The sequence below is a fragment of the Nerophis lumbriciformis genome, linkage group LG07, assembly GCF_033978685.3.
Source record: "Nerophis lumbriciformis linkage group LG07, RoL_Nlum_v2.1, whole genome shotgun sequence".
Taxonomy (NCBI): Eukaryota; Metazoa; Chordata; class Actinopteri; order Syngnathiformes; family Syngnathidae; genus Nerophis; species Nerophis lumbriciformis.
The window spans coordinates 27,343,985-27,367,796 of NC_084554.2; the positions used below are offsets into that span (position 1 = coordinate 27,343,985).

The following is a 23,812-nucleotide window of genomic DNA, read 5'->3' on the forward strand; positions in this document are numbered from 1 at the left end:
TATATATATATATATATTTATATATATATATATATGTATATATGTATATATATATGTATGTATGTATGTATGTATGTATTTTAATGTTGATGTATATTTTATGATTGTATTTTTTTTATTGTAAATTGTTTTTTATATAATATTAATTTTGGGGAATATCTAAAACATGTTCAGAAATATACTTCAATGTTTCACACTTTTATATGGATTAGAAACAAACAACGTTTAATTATTAAATAACTTGTTACTTTTAATATAGTGCCTCCTATTGTGAAAACAGCATACCACTGCATGCAAAGTCTCAAATAGATGAGATGTGATTTGGTTCACAGTGCAATGCATATCCTGAGGTGCTATCATAAATAATCCATAATGGGTTTTTTTTCTTTTTCTGCGATTAACAAATGCTGATAACTGTTTAATAATCGTCATTTATCCCTAGCCAGCGGAATGCCGCCACCAATCAAACCGCTTCATCTCTCGCAGCATCTCCCCGAGACAATTACCTCTAATTTGACTTCAATAACACTCTCCTTTTTCCTTCAGTAAACAATCAAATCACTCCATTGTTGAGAGGTAATTGGATCTTTTTAAAATCAAATCAGCCATTATGGCCTCGATGACGCACGCCCTTCTCGGAGGCGGCAGCACAAGGGAATGCAGCTGAGGAATATATTAGCGCCTCTGTGTCCCAGGTGATGGAGGCTGTATTGAAGGGGGTCGTGTAAAACACGTTTAATAGACTGTGCAGGAAGCAGCATGTGTCCAGGGTGAAGCTAACGTTTCACAGAAGGAGAAAGTATATGTAAGACGAGATGGGAGATTGTAAACGGTGGACCATCCACTCATAAAAGATGGATTTTTGTTTGATACGCTTGGCCTGCTTCTTTTCTTGGTGTAATTACCGCACAAAAACTGAGATCAACAGTCAAACTCGTTCATGACGCATACATGATCACACCCTCCTAGCAAATACTCAAGGAACATAGGCGCAGCAAAAGATTAAGCTTTTATATTTGGTAAATGTTGCATTGACTTGGGGAAAGTGAGGCATCAAATTCATCAATAATTCATTATAAACCTTTCCAATTTTCTCTGGGCTATCATCATCCTACTCATGTCTGCCAGAAGGACAGAAAACAGATTTAAAGTTACCTATGAAATATATTTTGCTAGAGATTGTATGATAATTATCCAGACTCAAACATGTTCCAACATTCAACATTACAAGTAATAAATGTATGTACTATGATTCCTGCTGATATTGTATTGGATTAATATCGGCCGATAATAAATGCTCCATTATCGGTTTTGGAAGTAAGACCCCTACTGTGTGTACTGTGCTTTGTATAAGTGCATGTACTTGACTGACAAGTACATTACCGACTGATATGATTATGAAATAAAACCACCAAACCAAACCAATACTAGAATTAAATCATTCAAGTAAAAGTGTTCTCCATGTTTTAATGCAAATTATCAAATTAAAGGGTCTCTGCGTTGCTAAGCTCCGAACATGACATTGTCAAGGCTGTTTTGTGGGGACATTTTGTGGAATAGTAAACAAAAAGAGGCCAGATATATATTTTTTTTACTGTATTTATATTCTTATTTCATTCATCTTTTTCTTTTTAATTGTACAAACCCCGTTTCCATATGAGTTGGGAAATTGTGTTAGATGTAAATATAAACGGAATACAATGATTTGCAAATCATTTTCAACCCATATTCAGTTGAATATGCTACAAAGACAACATATTTGATGTTCAAACTGATAAACTTTTTTTTTTTTTTTTTTGCAAATAATCATTAACTTTAGAATTTGATGCCAGCAACACGTGACAAAGAAGTTGGGAGTGTTCCTGAGCCCATGTGGTGATATCCTTTAGAGATTGATGTCGGTTTTTGATACAGTGCCGTCTGAGGGATCGAAGGTCACGGTCATTCAATGTTGGTTTCCGGCCATGCCGCTTACGTGGAGTGATTTCTCCAGATTCTCTGAACCTTTTGATGATATTATGGACAGTAGATGTTGAAATCCCTACATTTCTTGCAATTGCACTTTGAGAAACGTTGTTCTTAAACTGTTTGACTATTTGCTCACGCAGTTGTGGACAAATGGGTGTACCTCGCCCCATCCTTTCTTGTGAAAGACTGAGCATTTTTTGGGAAGCTGTTTTTATACCCAATCATGGCACCCATCTGTTCCCAATTAGACTGCACACCTGTGGGATGTTCCAAATAAGTGTTTGATGAGCATTCCTCAACTTTATCAGTATTTATTGCCACCTTAGTATTTATTGAGCTCTTAACCCAAAATATTTGTATTCAAATCACCATTAAAATTATTTAGTCTGTGCTTCACCTCCCAGAAACATTATAATTTTAACATGTAATATGCTTTTAAATAAATAAAAAAAACTGACTTTAAAATGACGATTATTGTATGAAAAACAATATAATAGAATGTAATAATGACAACTACAGTAGTTTTATGTAGTAATGTAATAATAATCTACAGCATTCACCTTAGAGAGTGAACTTCCATGGTATCTCCTACAAGCTGTTTCTCTGTCAAACACACCATCAGCAGCTTCTCCAAATAAGCAAAAACAAAGTTATGTCTTGGTAGCTAACGAGCTATGGAGTGATAGCACAGTAATTATTACCACAGAGACAAACGTGTGAGCCCGGGCCCTCGTAAATTGAGGTACCACTAAATTGGAACAATAAAAGATTAATATTTTCTTAGCAGGAATATGTAGTAGAACCACGAGTTACAAACTTAATTAGTAAATATAAAGGTTTGTATATTGAAGCAGATTTCTCCTTAAGAAACAATAGTGTCCATATTTATTAAAGGTTTGTACACTTGAAAGTGCTATGTAGTAACATAACAAAGGGGTTGATGGATACACTTTCTAGTTAATAACAAAGTCAAAACAATAACAACTAGCTGAACTGTCATCGTTATTTTCAGCCGCCATGCCGACACGCACACACACTGTCACCTGTCCTGTGGTGCACTCACAGTTTGAAATCCCAAAACTCCTTGACTTTAACAGCTAGGTCGCTACAATGATTAGGAATAACATATAAAATCCACTTTACCTTGTTTGTTAATCTTTGTGTGCAGCTGAAGGAAGGAAAGGGGGGCGGGGGGTGGCAGTGTCGACAACGCTGTGGATACTTCTTGAATGTTTCAAACCACACATCGCTTGTCCATTGTTTTCTTTTGACTTCTATGGAGCTAGCAAAACTCGAAGAAAAAAAATGTACAAAGGCTAAAAAACAACCACACAACAAAGCACGAACGACAGCACTGCTGTGCTGACTGAATGAGAAACAGAGATCAATCAGCCCACCCACAATGACTGTGCTTCCGGTCTCAAAATGGCTGCTCTGCGTGTGGATGGAACGTTCGTACGTTTTAGTTTTTTTTGCTGCAGCTGTTACATATACTGTAATATTGTACATGTTAATTCGGATTTGTTATATATTGTATATACCGGTATTATATAAAAATATAATATAATATGTTAGTATATGTTATACACTGTATGTGTAATATGTAAATATTACATATATGTAATATATTTTTGGTCTATTTAATACCTGCATTATCCTTCCATCCTTACCCTTTCCATCCTTTGGAACTGAGCTACTGTGTGGAACAATTTCCCTTGTGGATCAATAAAGTTTGTCTAAGTCTAAGCCAAATCTAGAGTGAGACAAGGTTCGTACACCAAAACATATTATTATTCAGTGAGTGGTTCGTGAATCGAAAAGTCCATGCAATGATGGATTTGTAAATTGAAGTTGCACTGTATTTGTATCAAATACATTTTGCAGTTTTACCAAATGCTAGATAATACATTTTCTGGATACATTTGTGTTTGTTTTTAATCATGTGACAGGTTATGTGAAATGATTACTACACTATGGTTTTGACCTGAATAGAGGTTGACTCTAAATATAACCTCTTTGCTTCAAAGACAAAATTAATATATTTTTTAGTCATATTTTCAATGTCAGTGAAATAACAGGCACATTTTAAAAAGACCAAAAAAAGGATATCATATTTCTTAGCTGCTCGACCGTTTCATTCATCATCTTAGAATGTTATTTGACAACTTGCCTGACCTTCAAACCTCGTTTTCCCCAAATCTGTGGCGTGTGTGAGTGATAGAAAGAAAATCTCTGACTTGCCTGTTGGGTTTGGTATATAATCATACATAACCAGACTTTTTTTTTTTTTTTTTTTTTCATCCAGTCGTCTTATATTTGGGTCAATACACCATCATCATACAGTCATGCTTACTATTCTAGCTATTGTAGTATCCTGACAGTCAATCAAGTTCCTTTGTTTTTGGACCAATGAAGACTTTTGGGATAATGCCGCTAATGGGGCTGTTATGGTGCATGTATTTATTCATCTGTGCATGGGCAGAAAGCATTTTTTTTATGTGTTATACGTACAATTATTGCTAAATTGTTGTATTATTACCTTATAACTATTATAATCATATTATTATTATTTTTATTTTTAAATGTTTTTGTCTTGTCCAGCTACTCAGGCAAATCATATTGTTGATGTAGATGCCCATATTTGCTGTACAGATTTACTTTACAAAAGAGAAGTGTGGGATACTTCTCTTGATGCCTTATTTGTATTTGACTTTATTAAATGGATTTATATTATTATTTGTTGCAGCCGGGCCGGAGAACGAGAGGATAGAAAGAGAAAAAAAGGAAGACCGAGGAGGAAATTGCGGGCACAAGAGGGGGATAAGACAGAGAGACAACAACAGCAAACACAACAATAACAACAACAACAGAACAACATCAGGAAATAGAATATGTACAAATGTGATGGTAAAAGTGATAGTAAAGAAGCAGTTAGTGAACTAAATAATACAGAAATGACAATGAACATTATTACACTACAAATGGAGCAATACAAATACCAATAGAAATAGCACTATTGATAATGAATAATAACAATTATTACCACTATTATCAACAATACAATTGTTCAAATGCAACAATACATATATGTAATGATAACTTGAAATACAAAAGAATGCAGGAAAATGGAGGGGAAGACAGAGAAGCCAACTATATTAACCTTGTAGATTGTTATAGTAACAATAGGTTAAGCTTTGTCAGTGTGCCATGTGTTACCCAGTTTACCCTAGGGCAACAACGTTAATATATGTTTAATGAAACGTGATTATATGCATGAGTGTATGTATGTATATTTACTTGTATATGTACAGTATGTGTATGTTTGTACAGTAAATGTATATGTACAGTATGTGTATATGTATGTTTGTACAGTGAATGTGCGTGTGGATGTACGAACTTTGAGTGTGTATGTATGTACTGTATTTGAGTATGTATGTGGGAGCGTAGGTACCTATGTATGTATACATGTATGAATAATTGTGTGTATGTGAGAATATATGTGTATTTGTATGTACAATATATTTGACTCCCAGTGTGTGCGGGAGTTAGAGTACGGCCCCAGCCACCCACATAATTGTTTTAAATAAGATAAAAGAAAGCTTTTTAAATATAAAAAATAAAATTAAGGAAACCATTTTTTTACTTTTTACAATAATGTCGACCAGCTCAGTCATTGCCATCTTGTTATCACCCCCCACCCCTTCAATCAGTGCTTGATAAATGAGTTGCTCGCTAAGTCAGTCGCTCGGTCAATAAATTAACAGACCATTTTTCTGTAAATGAATCAGTCAGTAAGTTAGTCATGCTGCTGGTAAATTATTCAGTCAGTCGCTCCCTAATAAGTCGGTCAAATAATGAACGTAGCGCGACTTGGGAGCTAAAAAGACAAGGGCCGTTTAACCTCTGCTCCTCCTGTCAGCCGGAGATAACGCAGAGCCAATTAACCCACCACTTCATCCTCCTAAATTGTGTCATATGTGCATAAATGCGTCCATTAGTGCTGTTTGCTTATGTGCGCTCTCTCTTTTCTGAAGGTTAATAAGCTCTAAACATCCTGATTGTTCCGTCCGCAGCCCTTTTCGGATCACTTTGACTTATTAGCGGTAAATAGGAGGAACGGATTATGCCCCCAAAGCCTGTGAGGGCATCTTGGGTATCACACTGATGAATTGGTGTGAGGGAAATTCTAGTCTCATCATCGCTGTTTGAACGGGGAAAGAAAAGGGGGAAGAAAAAGAGAGAGGAGGATGGAAAAGAGATTTGCCAAAGTCGGAGCAGGAACTAATTTGTTCCCAGCACGAACACTGGGTTCTTAGTAGGAGTTAATCATTCAGAACATCAGACTGGAGGACAAATAGGTTTTGTTGCTAGTGGAGTTTTAAAATGACAACGATGGTGGTCACAAAAACACTCTTATTAAATGTGGTTTGGGGGATTTAAACACAAACATAACAACGTATTTAAAGTCCAGTGCAATCCATTCTGGGATGCTGGTCGACGTCTGTAGAAATACAGTAGTACCTTAACTAAGTGTTTTTCAACCTTTTTTGAGCCAAGGCACATTTTTTTCATTGAAAAAATCCGAAGGCACACCGCCAGCAGAAAACATTAAATAATGACAATATAAAGTTGTTCTCGCAATTGTTGGATATGAGTTCAAACCATAACCAAGCATGCATCACAATAGCTCTTGTCTCAAGTACTGTCACGACCTGTCACATCACGCCGCCCCCCCCAACCCCGCCCACCTCAACCGACGCACAGAGGGGGTGGGGGGGTTTGGTGGTAGCGGGGGTCTAAATTGCAGCCCGGAAGAGTTAGGGCTGCATGGGATTCTGGGTATTTGTTTTGTTGTGTTTATGTTGTGTTACTGTGCGGATGTTCTCCCGAAATGTGTTTGTCATTCTTGTTTGGTGTGGATTCACAGTGTGGCGCATATTTATAACAGTGTTAAAGTTATTTATACGGGCACCGTCAGTGTAACCTGTATCACTGTTGGCCAAGTATGCATTGCATTTACGTGTGTGTGCTTGCTGAAGCCGCACATATTTTGTGATCGGGCCGGCACGTTGTTGGAATGGATGAAAAGCAGACGTGACGACAGCTCGCGGAGGATGATAAACGCAGTGCCTTTAAACACGCCCACAAGACTGTGGTCTGGGTGGACAACGAGGTATAATGACCGATGAACAACTTCGTTCGATAATGAAAGATGCCTCAGCTCAAAGCCTGAGCCCCGACATTAATGAACTAGCATCCAAGAAAAGATGGCAGGTATCTGGCTTGGGCACATCAGATTAGATCAGTGTGTTGCAAACTGAGCAGTTTAAAGTCCTGAATGGTTGGTTTATTCTTTATTTTATTTTCTAATTTATTAGTCTGTGGAAAAAGTTAATGTTGAGGCTGCAAATAGAAAAGAGGCATTACATTTTTATTTAAATTGTATTTGATATGCCATTGATATTTTTTAATTATTATTATTATTATTTGAAACTCCATTTTGCATGTCATTATAAAGTTATATAAGCCTTGCTTGTTCAATATTCAATGCAAAACTTGTTTGGGTCCCTATCAAAAGGTTCATTTGTTCAACCTTGGCCCGCGGTTTTGTTCAGTTTTAAATTTTGGCCCACTCTGTATTTGAGTTTGACACCCCTGATCTAGAACGTATACTGTATATATCTCACATAGCTGTCTTTCTTTTTGTGTTAGCTTGAAAAAAATAAATAAAAGTTTAGTCTTTTTGTTTGTGCAATTAATAGCTGAACTGTGTGCCGAGGTCATCATGTGCACTCTACAGGTATCCTGCTTATTAAGTTGGTGGACAAGCTCGCCTATGGTGTACAACAAAAGTAGTGTTCGAGTAAATGGTCTTGCTCCTGCTGTACTGTCTTTAATAGTAACAGTAATTCAGTACAGTATGAGTAACTTTGAAATATTAGCCTCAAGCTTACTTACTGTTGCGTAGGTGTGCAGATAGCCAGCTGCAGACAGCACTCCAAGGTGGTTGTATTTTTATCAGGCCACAGGGTTTACAACGTGTCTTGTCTACTGCGGCAAAGGTGAAGTGCATCTAAATGTTTTCTCTTTCTGTCCGGTGTCAAAGACATATTGTATTGAGGTGTGTAACAATAGTCATATTTTCCCAGAGAAAACTCAAACACCGTGCTTTTACAAAGACAGTTTTTCTGATTGGATCCTCTCCGTGATTTACCCCCCACTCAATTGCAATTGTAACTGTCCCACTCGACTGAAGACGAAACTAAATATGATTGGATTTTGTCTCTGTCATCATTATCGTCTCATTTTTGTTTATTGACTGAATTGTCAATTAATGTTATCATTATTTTAGTCAACGTGCATTTGTTTTGAGTTGTTATCATCCTAATTTACTCAAAAGGAAAATGGGTCGTTGACGACAACGAAGACGAACAATTGTAGTCAAGAAAATTAACACTAGAAGCTAATGCTAGCCAGTAAGTCCAGATAATTTTGGCGGATCTTACTGGGCTCATAACGGCGGGGATGCTTGTAACTTAAAGCATAACAACGCTCTTATCTCAAAACACTCTTAAGTTGAGGTACCAGTTACAGCGTCAAACCATTGAAACACTTGTATTTGTACTGGCCGATATTATCGGCCGATAAATGCGTTAAAATGTATTATCGGAAATTATCGGTATCGGTTTTTTTCTCTTTTTTATTTTTTATTTTATTTTATTTTTATTAAATCAACATAAAAAACACAAGATACATTTACAATTAGTGCACCAACCCAAAAAACCTTCCTCCGCCATTTACACTCATTCACACTCATTCACACAAAAGGGTTGTTTATTTCTGTTATTAATGTTCTGGTTCCTACATTATATATTAATATATATCAATACAGTCTGCAAGGGATACATGTATGTCCGTAAGCACACATGGTTGTGCGTGCTGCTGGTCCACTAATAGTACTAACCTTTAACATTTAATTTTCATTAATTACTAGTTTCTATGTAACTGTTTTTATATTGGTTTACTTTCTTTTTTATTTAAGAAAATGTTTTTAATTTATTTATCTTATTTTATTACTTTTTTTAAAAAGTACCTTATCTTCACTATACCTGGTTGTCCAAATTAGGCATAATAATGTGTCAATTCCACGACTGCATATATCGGTTGATATCGGTATCGGTTGATATCAGTATCGGTAACTAAAGAGTTGGACAATATAGGAATATCGGATATCGGCAAAAAGCCATTATCGGACATCCCTAGTACTGGCAATTTAAAACATTGTAATTGTCATACAAGTGTAATATTATTTTTATTAAGACTTTAAAACAATTTTAAAACATCAGGTCAGGTCATAACAGGTCATACATATGTAAAAAGAAGTTAAACACAGTTAATACAAAGTTTTTACCTTTTATTAACTTTTTTTAACTGTTTAACTAAGTCTTTGGTCCAATAATTTAATGTGTAATTCTGTTTAAATCATTAAATACAGGGAAGGAGAAATAATACCCTTTTAATTGCAATTTCTATATCTGCATTCCAATAAACATTCTTTGTGTTTTTCATGTGAGTTTGTGTATGCCTAATAACTGATTTAGTTATGTTTTGATTGGATTATTGCATTAAAGGTTAGTTTACAATTTAAATAGGATTAATTGGCCCTAGTGTGTGAGCGTGAGTGTGAATGTTGTCTGTCTATCTGTGTTGGTCCTGTGATGAGGTGGCGACTTGTCCAGGGAGTACGCCGCCTTCCGCCCGAATGCAGCTGAGATAGGCTCCAGCACCCCCCGCGACCCCGAAAGAGACAAGAGGCAGAAAATGGATGGATGGATGGATATTGCAATTAATGAATCAATCACATCATCTCTGATTTATTACATTTTTCCTGCCACTAGTAAAAATATGTGTACATATAATTTAATTTCAAACAATTAAACCATGAGTAGATATTTTAATGTAATATGTCATCATTATAAGTGTTATTGCTATATTTGTTGTTTTCTGTATTATTATGTGAAGCAACAAGCACTAACATTGATAACAAGTGAAGTTTTAATTTATTATTTTCTTAATAACCGTTGTTGAGGTTCCTCCCTCTTTTGGAATATGTCTTGCAAAAAAAGCCATGGAAAATGGAAAAAAAACTGATGAGTCCTTGGTTTGCTGAACTGAGGTCTTGTGTTGTAAATATAGTCATATGTATTCTATCATTTTGTATAAATATAGTCATATGTTGGCGCTCTGTGCTATTTCTTCCCTTCACATTGGCGTCCATGTCTAAATCCTGCCACGTCAATTAAGTTTAAATATTTCAATGTAATTCTATAAAACTCAATCCTAAAAAAAGCAGAAGCCTTTTCAAGCACCACATTATAGAAATATCCTCAGAGATATTTGCTTTTATAATTTGCTTTAAAGCTCTCAAGTATTGGAGTGCTTTGTGGGGAGATTTCAATTCAGGCAGAGCAGATTTGAAGTGTCCACTTGAGGATGAAGCACTTATAGCACAACTTCTGCTTTCGGCCCTCACAATTATCCGTTGAGGATAGTTTGGAGGCAGACGGTGACTTCAAGTGCCCAACGTGGCAGTTTTTGTGGACTGCTTCAAAAGTTGATGTACTTTGCATCAGAAACACATGTCTAGAGCAGTGTTTTTCAACCACTGTGCCGCGACACACTAGTGTGCTGCCGTGAGATACAGTCTGGTGTGCCGTAGGAGATCATCTAGTTTCACTTATTTGGGTTAAAAATATTTTTTGCAAACCAGTAATTATAGTCTGCACATTATGTGTTGTTGTTGAGTGTCGGTGCTGTCTAGAGCTCGGCAGAGTAACCGTGTAATACTCTTCCATATCAGTAGGTGGTAGCCGGTAGCTATTTGCGTTGTAGTTGTCGGGAACAGCGGGAGGCAGTGTGCAGGTAAAAAGGTGTCTAATGCTTAAACCAAAAATAAACAAAAAGTGAGTGCCCCTAAGAAAAGGCATTGAAGCTTAGGGAAGGCTATGCAGAAGAAAACTAAAACTGAACTGGCTACAAAGTAAACAAAAACAGAATGCTGGACGACAGCAAAGACTTACTGTGGGGCAAAGACGGTGTCCATAAAGTACATCCGAACATGACATGACAATCAACAATGTCCCCACAAAGAAGGATAAAAACAACTGAAATATTCTTGATTGCTAAAACAAAGCAGGTGTGGGGAATAGCGGTCAAGGAAGACATGAAACTGCTACAGGAAAATACCAAAAAAAGAGAAAAAGCCACCAAATTAGGAGCGCAAGACAAGAACTAAAACACTACACGTAGGAAAACAGCAAAAAACTCAAAGTAAGTCAGGGTGTGATGTGACAGGTGGTGACAGTACACCTACTTTGAGACAAGAGCAACATTGATGCACGCTTGGTTATGGTTTAAAGTCATACCCAACAATTGACTTTAAACTTTTTACTGTCAACTGTGTTTCGTCTTTTAATGATTTCTGCTGGTGGTGTGCCTCCGGATTTTTTCAACGCAAAAAATGTGCCTTGGCTCAAAAAAGGTTGAAAAACACCGGTCTAGAGGACAGACTGACCTATTATTGGAGTACTCATCCACAGAATACATGACATTTCTTTACTGTACATATGTTCTACACACATTTATGTCCTGTCTCCTTTGTAGCTGACTGGTGCAGAAATGGCATAGCTACAGGCTTTGTTTTAGCATGTGTAGCGAAGCCTGCTTTATAACAAAACTGTCTCTGAACTGGCAGGCCTGTCCACATGGTGGAGTCATCTAACGAGAGGTGGGGTATAGTTCATGTTTGATTCATGTTCATGATGTTGTAAAAACCTGAAAATTCAAAAGCCATTTGAATGTGTCTTTTCTAAAAAATGGAGCAAACAAGTGAGGAGAGATTTTTCTCACTTTTGCTGTTCATAAACAGACTCTATGGACACATATTACTGCTATACCTTCAATAAAAAAAAGTCAATTGGGTGTAATAGTGGACCTGGAGTAGCTTGAATGTTAAATTAAATTCTTATCTCAAAAGTGTATTAAATGTTACATACTGAACTCCAACATCAGAAATGTTGAAAGCTAAAATGTGTGCAGCATTAAGAAGAAAAAAGCAGAAAAAAACATTAGATATTGTTCTGGTTTCATATGACACATATTCATACTTGCCAACCCTCCCGGATTTTCCGGGAGACTCCCGAAATTCAGCGCCTCTCCCGAAAACCTCCCAGGACAAATTTTCTACCGAAATTCATATATATATATATATATATATATATATATATATATAAAAATATATATATGTATATGTATATATATATATATATATATATATATATATATATATATATATATATATATATAATAAAATAAATGTACATTTATAGCTAGAATTCACTGAAAGTCAAGTATTTCTTATATATATATATATATATATATAGTAAAATAAATATAAATTTATAGCTAGAATTCACTGAAAGTCAAGTATTTCTTTTATATATATATATATATATATATATATATATATATATATATATACATACATATATATATATATGTATAATATATATATATATATATATATATATATATATATATATATATATATATATATATATGAAATACTTGACTTAGTATTTCGTCAAGTATTTTTTTTATATATATATATATATATATATATATATATATATATATATATATATATATATATATATATATATATATATATGAAATACTTGACTTGGTGAATTCTAGCTGTAAATATACTCCTCCCCTCTTAACCACGCCCCCAACCACGCCCCCCGTCACCACCTCCCCGCCCCCCACCTCCCGAAATCGGAGGTCTCAAGGTTGGCAAGTATGCCCATATTATTATTATTTGCGTGTTTAAATATGTTTATCTTCTTTCGTAGTAATTTGTGAAGGTTTTAGAGTATTTATTATTGATGAAGGCAAAACAGGGTTTGCACGTCCGGTGTATGTGATGTCACACCGGTTCACTTACTGTTGTAGACATGGCCGACCTCTGTGTCTGGCTCTTCAGAGGGCACAGGCTGCAGGTTAAATTGACGCAATTGGATGGCTTAGTTTCTCAGACAACAATATGTACTGTATATGCATGTTTAGATTGAAATATGACGTTTGCAATGGGGAAAAATGTTAGTCTTGTATTCATGTTGGCATTAAAGCTAGCTAGCGATTAGCATGCTAACTAGTTTCTCCAGGTAATGTTTATTATTACCGGCCAGTCGGGATGGGTACAGAATTCCGTACTCACCGAATTTTCGGAGTATAAGTCGCACCGGAGTATAAATCGCACCTGCCAAAAATGCATAATAAAGAAGGAAAAAAACATATATAAATCGCACTGGAGCTATGAAACTATGAAAAAAACTGCGACTTATAGTCCGAAAAATACGGTATATAGTTACCGACCGAAGCCCGTCTGTACTATTGGGTACTGATTCACGTCAAATTAAACGGTGCCTATATCGATACCTTTGTTGCAAGTGACATCATGTCTGGTTGCTGACTCGCACCGGCGCAAGCAGGGAAACAAGCAGTAAAGCACTCAGAGCGAACTCATCCGTACTTTAGGTAAAGTTGCAATGTCCTATGCCAAAGAAGCAAGAAAACGGCGCTCAAAAGTACAGTAAGGCTACATTTCAAAATACACCTGATGGTAATTTATATTGGATTTGCCACATATATGCTCCCAATTAGCATTACCAATTTTACATGACAATTTCAGCACCTATCAACTAAGATACAAGTTACAACCAAACAGCTGGTGTGTAATAAGTACAATAATTACATTTTAAACACATTGTAGGCTCAACAATAGGAAAGACTGGCAAATTCAACTTAATGGCAAAGGCTACTTCCTGGCTAAGGCAACACTAAACACGACATGGAACTGCAACTGCATGCAAAAGTACAGTACAGCACTGTATTAACTGGACAACACAGCTTAGTGTTAAATAAAAAAATTGATGTATTTTTAAACAATTAACATTTATTACCACTTTTGAACACACATATAAGTACTGAAAGTTGGTACTGTTGAGTACCGATATCAATTTCAAGGTACCAGTAATTGGTATCATATTGATTCAAGATGCGAAAGGTATCCCTACCGTTCCGTAAGTTTATCAAAGTGTGGTTATCAAAAACAGTAAAAACAGTAAAACTGAACTGAGAGAGTTAGTTTATCATTAATCCCGGTAATCGTTACATCCCTAAAGTATTATTAAATATTTCAGTACATTTCTAAGGCTTGCGTTAGACCCAAAAAAGAACAGTTTTTCTAAACATTACCAAATGAATGGATCATATGTCAAAAATGTCCGGGCATTGATAATATAGATGGACAAAGATGGACTTTCCAGGACCGATTACAGAGAAAATAAATATTTAAGTGTTTTAAAATCTTATGTTGTGAACTCCTGTTTCCATGTCATTGGTTTATTAAGCAGGATAATGCTTCTTAGAGCAGTGGCCATAGCATCATGTTGGTCTTCTTTAGACTACAAACTATCGTACGTCATGGGCTATAGAGCGCACCGATACTCAAGCCGCACCCACCAAATTTTAGAATAAATTAATATTTTTACGTTAACTCGCTAGATTAAAAAAGAAAATATAACACATATCCATAAACGTGGATGCATATGAAAAAGTGCAATATATTTATCTGTACAGTAACCTATTTATTTATTCATATATGCACCTTATTGCTTTTTTATCCTGCACTACCATGAGCTAATGCAACAACATTTCGTTCTTATCTGTACTGTAAAGTTCAAATTTGAATGACAATAAAAAGGAAGTCTAAAAAAAAAAAAAAATATATATATATATATATATATATATATATATACCTCCAAAAGACATGCACCTGGGGATAGGTTGATAGGCAACACTAAAATTGGCCCTAGTGTGTGAATGTGAGTGTGAATGTTGTCTGTCTATTTGTGTTGGCCCTGCGATGAGGTGGCGACTTGTCCAGGGTGTACCCCGCCTTCCGCCCGATTGTAGCTGAGATAGGCTCCAGCGCCCCCCGCGACCCCGAAGGGAATACGTGGTAGTAAATGGATGGATGGATATATTAATAAGCAGCAGATATATACTGTTGCGAAACAGTTTGTAAATGTTTATTTACATACCTTAATTGTTTCAAAATGGTAGCACCACATGGCAGCAAAACGGATGGTCAAACAAAACAGAAGTTATTGTCATGGAACCAATAGCTGCGGAAGCTAGCTCTGCAATCAGCCAAACAGACTCAATAAGTCCCCGGTGACGTTTTGGGGAATTTACAAAACTATACAATACACAAAGAATGCCATTGTACGTCAATAATTCTAACACAGACACTTGTAAACTTGCTAGCATATTAGCTAATGCGAACGAAGCCACAAATGTTGCTTGAAGTGATGAATGAGGAATCCTTTCGAGCAGAAACGCTATAGACGAATAGTAGACGAAACAGGATATATTTCCGGTTCAAGGCACAAAACAGGAAGTACTTTTTCAACCCGCATCCTTGAGCGAACCCGTCCAAAAGATAGCTTCCATACCACAAACAATAACACACCTTTTCAGTGTCTCTGTCGGTGTTGTTTTATTTGCCGAATACAAAACATTATGGTCGTTAGCAAAGAAAAATCCATAAATTAGCCGCACCTTTTTATAAGCCACAGGGTTCAAAGAGTAGGAAAAAAAATAGAGGCTTAAAAATCTGAAAAATACGGAAATTGAAACTGAATCAACAGTTTCTCCACGTACTAAGTACGGTAGTGTTCTCCATTTTTTTTCAATTGCTTGAAGACGTTATCAAACGACAATCAATTCCACACGCAAACCCTCCTATTCATCCATCCATCCAGTTTCTAACACTTGTCCCTATCGAGTCATAGCAAAGACTATAAAAATGGGACCCATTACCTCCCTCCTTGGCACTCAGCATCAAGGGTTGGAATTGGGGGTTAAATCACCAAAAGTTAGGCCACTGCTGCTGCCCACTGCTCCCCTCACCTCCCAGGGGGTGAGCAATTGGATGGGTCAAATGCAGAGGACAACTTTCACCACACCTAGTGTGCGTGTGACAATCATTGGTACTTTAATTTTAACTTTATTATTATTCTTACCTATATTTTGAGAGTGCAAATCATATTACATGATGTGTTGTATTGAAAGTTTGGATAACTCTCATGATATGGTCTTGCTGGTCTTTAGATCTAACATGTTTTCACACCACACCATATAATTACTCCAATCTGCTCTACAACGTCTCTCTGGCTTTTTTTTTTTTTTTTTTGCTATCTCACAGCATCTCCTGCACCTCCTTAATTACTCCAGCAGCTCAGCCTTTCAATGTTGTTTTTTTTTCATATGCCAGCCTATTCACTGAAATATCACAAGACAACCTTTTTATTGCATTCCAAGCATGGGCGTTAATGCGTCCGTGTGAGAGGATTTACAGCGTGCCCTCTAAAGCCAAAGCTTTATGGAGTCATCCAAGCACTCACTCACTGTGCAAGACGTTTGCTTTATTACTTAGACACTCAAAGGATCTGTTAACTTGTGAAATTTCCTTCACAGCACTTTTCTGATTTAAGTCTCAGGGAAATATTACAAATCAAAAAAGTGTTAGTTATAATGGTTTGCGGTACTTTTTGATTCGGCAAAACTCTTCTGATGTGTTAACCACTTACAAATTCTCCATGATCCACGGTGGGGCAGCATCAATAACAGGAAAAATACAGTAGATTTGTACAGATATCTGTCACAAGGCAGAGTTTGTGGGCATCAAACACAGCAGAGAAAGGACAGGGAGTATTGTCAAGAATGCAAAAGAAGGATTGTGTGTTGGTCAACTTTGAAAATCCACACACGACCTACCTGATACCATATGGCCCATCATAGGATCCTAACAAATGGAAGGCAGCATAAGACCACCGCAACATCGCTAGGAAACAGTTTATCTTTGTCTGATGAGTGAGAATTATTCTGATCTTAGCAGCTTGAGGAGAGCACAAGTCTGGTGCTGAAAGATACAACCATCCAATCAGTCGGCATTCCAGTGAAAGCGGAGGGTGAAGTGTCTTGCCCAAGGAAAGAACAGACGTGACTTGGATGGCAGAAGCTGTGATCAAACCTGGAACCATCAGGCCGCTCTACCATCCAAGCTACAACGTCCTCGGTGTCACAAACGTGGGCTAAAAAAAATTGCCCACATTAGATATTGTGGGCAATATCTACTACATGTAAAGTAACTAAATATATACATAATGGATATATATATGGGCCGCATGGTGGAACAGGGGTTAGTGTATGTGCCTCACAATACGAAGGTCCTGGGTTTGATCTCGGGTCCCGGGGCTTTTCTGTGTGGAGTTTGCATGTTCTACCCATGACTGCGTGGGTTCCTTCCTGGTACTCCGGCTTCCTCCCACCTCCAAAGACATGCACCTGGTGATACAACACTAAAATTGGTCCTAGTGAGTGAATGTGAGTGTGAATGTTGTTTATCTGTGTTGGCCTCGCGATGAGGCAGCGACTTGTCCAGGGTGTACCCCGCCTTCCGCCCGAATGCAACTGAGATGGGCTCCAGAACCCCCCGCGACCCCGAAAGGGACAAGCGGTAGAAAATGGATGGATGGATGGATGGATGGATGGATGGATGGAAATATACGATTGTATAACACATTGGATATATAATGGAGATATATATATATATATACTGGTATATATATATTTATTTATTTATTTTTATTTATTTATTTTTTTCATTTTTTTATTTATTATTTATTTATATATATAATTATCTATTATGAGTTTGACCCCCAACTTGTTCACTTAACGTTCTTCTTAAAGTTTTGTAATAAATCAGAAATATCAAGCAACTGAAATGCGGCAAACATGGATAAGTGTGGACAGAGTCTTTTGCATTTTTCCCATCATGCATTATAATGGATTTAAATGGGTATAATTTAGATTTTGTTATGTTGCTTGGACGTTTTTTTTTCTAACATCTACAAATGTCAGTGAGCAAGTATATACAGTATGTGACCATGTGTGTTTTGTGTTGGTTGCATTTTTATTTTTTTTTTGCGCCTTGATGGTTGTTTGGATTGGGTCATAGAGGTAAATGCTGTGTTGAAAGCCAATTCATGGGCATTGACCTCAATTACTCAATATGTCCACAAAATAGCAACAAATTTGCAGCCACCAGATTGACACATTTTAAAATGATTTTAAAACACCCCGCAGCCCAGATTGTTTGTTAAATTATTGACGTCTCGCGGGCCAAATTGAAGACGCCGGCAGGCCGCACTTGGCCCTCGGGCCGTAGTTTGGACACCACTAATTTAGCACATAGCGCCAAACGCTACAGCTGCCATGCGCTCTGTGGAATCAGTGCGTCTAAGAGAGAAGTTTCGGTAATGCTTAAAATGACCAAAATATTGTAAATATTGCACATTATTATGAATGTTCCTGTTAATACATTACATACTTACAGGAATTACCATATTTTTTGGACCATAGGGCGCACCGGGTTACAAGGGGTACTGCCGTTGAGCGGGTCTATTCAGGTCTATATTCATACAAAAGGTGCACCGGATTTTAAGGCGCATTAAAGGGGTCACATGTTTTTTTATCTACATTTAAAACACTTCCTTGTGGTCACATGTAATGGTGGTTGTTTGGTCAAAATGTTGCAAAGATTTTGTTCTACTGACCATCTTCAAGCCACTTTCTGACCGTCTCTTCATGATGCACCGTTTTGTGGGCGGTTTTATTCGACAGCGTCTTCTCCCTGTCATCTTTGTTGTACCGGCTTCAATAGCGAGTTTACTGACAGAAGTGAGAACTGTACACTATTTTAGCAGATACCAATAGGTAAGAAAAGTTGGTTTAGCATAAAAGGTCACAACAAAACGCCAGATAATATGTCTCCTAAAAGGTGCCAATTTTGGGTCCTTATACACACACACACCATACTAATATGCGTATGTTGAAGCACAGTACGTCTGACTACATTAACCTTATTGCTCTGTGTTCCATCAAGTAGTGCGGCTTCATAGCTTACCAAAGTCATACTAAAGCATTTTGACATATTTTTGAGCGCCATGTGTAATGTTATATATGTTATATATCCACTCAACGTCATTGCACCGGTCGCCCAGGGGGGGTCCCCTCCAAGGTTTCTCATTGTATCCCATTGGGTTGAGTTTTTTTCTTGCCCTGATGTGGGATCTAAGCCGAGGATGTCGCTGTGGCTTGTGCAGCCCTTTGGCACACTTGTGATTAAGGGCTATATAAATAAACTTTGATTGATTGATTGATATTCTCAATTAAACCTTAAAGATTTGGTGTTGCTTGCTTACTGGTACTTGCTGGTTTAATTTATTGAACATGCATACATTTGCAATCCACACGTATCTCTTATGTGTGACTGCCATCTACTGGTCACACTTATCATTATACCATGTACCAAATACAATTGCTTTGAGGTTGGTAAGCACAACCAGAAATTATCCGTACATTAGGTGCGATTATTAGGTACACTTTTGATTTTTATGAAAATGAAAGGATTTTAAGTGCGCCTCATAGTCCAAAAAATACGGTGTATAAAATAAGGTTTTTAGAGGGCTGTATAAGCGGAATGGATCATATGCTCATTACCTGCATTGTTTAACACCTCTTGTGAGTAGTGTTTCACTATTTAGATTGCACAGAAAAGGGAAAGACAGGTGTGTTCCGTCTCACATTAGGATTGTGGATGGTAGATAAAATAAAAAAATAAGTACAATTTCCCTTTAAACTCGTAAGTTGGGCAATTCTTCGTTTGCCCAGATGCAAAATGAACACTGGAAATTACTGAAAATCATGCAAAAATGTATATATATATATATATATATATATATATATATATATAGTAAATATATATATATATATATATATATATAGTAAATATATATATATAGTAAATATATATATATAGTAAAAATATATATATATATAGTAAAAAAAAAAAAAGGTAGGTAGAATTGTGAATTGTGTTCAGCTTATATATATATATATATATATATATATATATATATATATATATATATATATATATATATATATATATATATATATATATATATATAAATATAGTGTAAAAAAAAAAGGTAGGTAGAATTGTGTGAACACAACATGAAAAGTGATCACCGCTAAGTTAATATTTTAACAAGCTGTCCTCCCACAGGTTGACATTTTTATTATTTTCTTTTCATTACATCAATTTTTATCCAGTTTTGATTACCTTTCATTTAACAGCAATAGATAACATCTGCCTATTACCTGACACCTGACATGTTAGCTACTTCTCTTTGTTTATAATGTTTATAATGCCTATTTTCTATTTCCTGCTGGATCTACTCTCTATTTTATGCTGCTGCTGTCACATATACTGTATATACTGTAATATTGTACATGTGCTGTATACATTGTATATTGTATATATGTTATAGACATAATATAATATATCTGTATATATATTATTCTGTACACATATTATGTATATATTCGTATATATGTTAGATTTTTTATCGCTATATTAGTCTATCTATACCTGCATTGTCCTTTCCATCCTTACACTTTCCATCATTGTAACTGAGCTACTGTGTTGAACAATTTCCCTTGTGGATCATTAAAGTTTGTCTAAGTCTAAGTCTAAGTCTATATGCATTCTTTTGATTACCTTTTTAACTTAATATTTACATGTATTTAATATTTACAAATTGTACACATTTTATTGCATTGTATTATTAATTGTATTTATTGTATTATATACTCTTATTTTTAACTTCACATAAATGTGTTTACGTTATTTTTACTCTATGTGGGTGGGTGTTGACTATTTGAAATTCCAGGGGCACTGTTATTAAAATGTTTTTCAAAATAAAGCCCTTTGTGCTGCATTCCATATGTATGAAAGGTTCTCCACAAATAAAGTTTGATTTGATGAAAAATAAAACAAAACTAAAAACTCTTCATTATTCCAGGTAAATACGCCATGAGAGATCTGATCCATCGGCTACCAGGCAGCAGCAGTAGCAGTAACAACAATGCCACCAGCAGTGCCACCTCTGCTACTACAGGCTCACCCAGCAAGGCCATGTCTGACGACACTGTCACCGCCATCTGCTGCGCGCTACATGAAGTAATCACCAAGAACATGGAGAACGCCAAAGCCCTTCGCGACGCCGGTGGCATCGAAAAACTGATCGGCATCGCCCGGAGTAAAGGAGACAAGTGAGTGTTGACTTAAACTCTCCATCAACATTAATGCGCTTCGATGCAAAGGTCACCCTGGTATTTGGTGTTTCTCGAAACCCTTGAGACCAACAGGAGCGTGTTGTTTGACAGGATAAAAGACAGCATGGTTACACTTGATTAGCCTTTTGATGAGGGGCTAACAAGTGAGTTTTCTGCTCTTTCCTATTACTCAGACAGCACGCTGTTTATTAAAACCTGTAGTATCAGTTGTGACCATCATTCATAAACCATCACTATTGTCTTTAACTAGTCATCCACAAACAGCACCAATAAGGAAGATGTGTCAGTTTTTCCTTGCTGCTATGGCAACCAGCAAGCCAGGGTGTTGCCATAGGTGACATCAACCAGAGGTCAAACATTGAGTTATTGTTAAGGAAAGTGAAAGAGAGTCTATTCATGGAACTATGCTGTAAGGCGTCATTACAGAGAGGGATGAGTCGCTGGCTGGAGGAAATGTGCAAATTTCTCTTCAGCGAGTGTCATCAGCTGCTAATAGTTCTTCCCTAAGATTGGTGCACTGAGAAAAATACTCCTTATCCTATGTTAACGTCTCTCTCTCTAATATTTCAGTCACCAAAAAATAAATACATATGTATACAGTAAATGTCAACTTTATAAGCAGTAGTTACAATTTAGGAAACCATTTAACATTGAATGCACATCCTTTGCAGTTGTTGAAATAAAAAAATATACACACATATAAATGTTATATGTAAATATATACATGTGTATATATATATATATTTACATATGGATAAATGTGTGTGTGTGTGTGAGTGGGTGTGTGTGTGTGTGTGTGTGTGTGTGTGTGTGTGTGTGTGTGTGTGTGTGTGTGTGTGTGTGTGTGTGTGTGTGTGTGTGTGTGTGTGTGTGTGTGTGTATATATATATATGCATATGTATATATATATGTACATGTATATATGTATATATATATATATATATATATAAATACATGTATATATGTATATCTATATATATGTACATGTATATATATATATATATATATATGTATACATATACATATATATACACGAATATATGTATATGTATACGTACATATGTATACGTATATATGTATGTATATGTATGCATGTATATGTATATGTATTCATACATATGAATATGTATACATATAGATGTATATATACACATATAGGTATATGTATACATATATAGGTATAAATATACCTATATATGTATATATGTATATGTATACATATACTGTATATATATATTTGTACATAAATGTATTTATGTATATATGTATACATAAAGGGTTTCCCGCAGCGCTTTGTTGTTAAGGTCGTATCAACAAAGAGCCACCGCTTAAACTACCGCTTAGTTCTGCCTCTGTCTCTGTCAGTATGTCTCTGCAGCACCCAACACCCACAGAACCATCTGATTGGTTACACGCAGAGCGGTAACAGCCAATCAGCAGTGTGTACTCAGAGCATGTAACAGCCAATCAGCAGTGCATATTCAGAGCATGTAACAGCCAATCAGCAGTGTGTATTCAGAGCGTATGGAGTCAGTGCTCCTGCGTCGTGGTGAGCAGAAAGGTGTTTAGCAGGTGAGCATAAGGCAGCGGACTCTCCCCAAATTATAATTAACACCTCCCAGTCAACGACTAAACATCACTATGAGCCCGTTGACGTTCTAGAAACATAAGCGGCAGCTCAGCTCGCTCGCAGTCCTTGAGGTGAAGGCTAATTAGCTTTTAGCGTAACGTTAGCTCACTGTGCTGTGTGTGTGTGTGTGTGTGTGTGTGTGTGCGTGCGTGCGTGCGTGCGTGCGTGCGTGCGTGCGTGCGTGCGTGTGTGTTACGGACAGCAAAGCCCTGTCTGTCTGAGAGAAAGACGAGCATTATTGACCTACAACTAACAACTAAGTTTTTTCCATCCATCCATCCATTTTCTACCGCTAAGTTATTTCACTTTACCTTTTTCTGTGTTGATTAAGCTCTGTTGAAGCAGCAAAAAAGGACATTATGTTAAATGAAGAGTTTCTGTCTCTGATAGTTGATATAATAATGTAACTGCATCATAAAGCCTACATGAACTCCATGGTGTTCAGGGATGAATAGTCTCTCCTATTGCTATTGTACTATTTTTCAGCTACATTAATCATTAGTAATGTAGCAGCTTAGTTTTGAATGGCAGGGTCCCTGCTATCACATGTTGATAAAAATATAACATTTACATAATAAAAATCAACTACAGGCTTCCCAAATGCTGTAATAAATTAAGCACGATGAGTTGAACATATGTCAGCATGTGGCATAATAATGACATACTTAGTATCTCAGGTAACTAGGACTGTTTTGTTTTTACTTTACGGAAAAAATATCGAGATATATATCGTATATCACCATTCAGCAAATAGAGCGGAAAACACAACCAAAAATTTTAGGCTTCTTAACGCGACGAAGCCGGCCAACTTCACCACAGTCTGTAGTCTATTGCCACCCCAGGCTGTGGTGGCAGCGACGAGGTGGAGACGTGATGGCGACA

At 36.5% G+C, this 23,812-nt stretch overlaps 1 protein-coding gene across 7 annotated transcripts in view; it reads left to right on the forward strand.

Moving 5' to 3' along the window:
• Window positions 1-23,812, forward strand: part of ctnnd2a (catenin (cadherin-associated protein), delta 2a) — a 723,152-nt gene that overhangs the window by 644,955 nt on the left and 54,385 nt on the right. For all 7 annotated transcript variants that reach the window (XM_061965552.2, XM_061965556.2, XM_061965554.2 and 4 more), the window contains exon 20: window positions 21,027-21,276. In XM_061965552.2, the coding sequence (XP_061821536.2) occupies window positions 21,027-21,276 (250 nt within the window). The remainder of the gene's footprint in view (window positions 1-21,026; window positions 21,277-23,812) is intronic.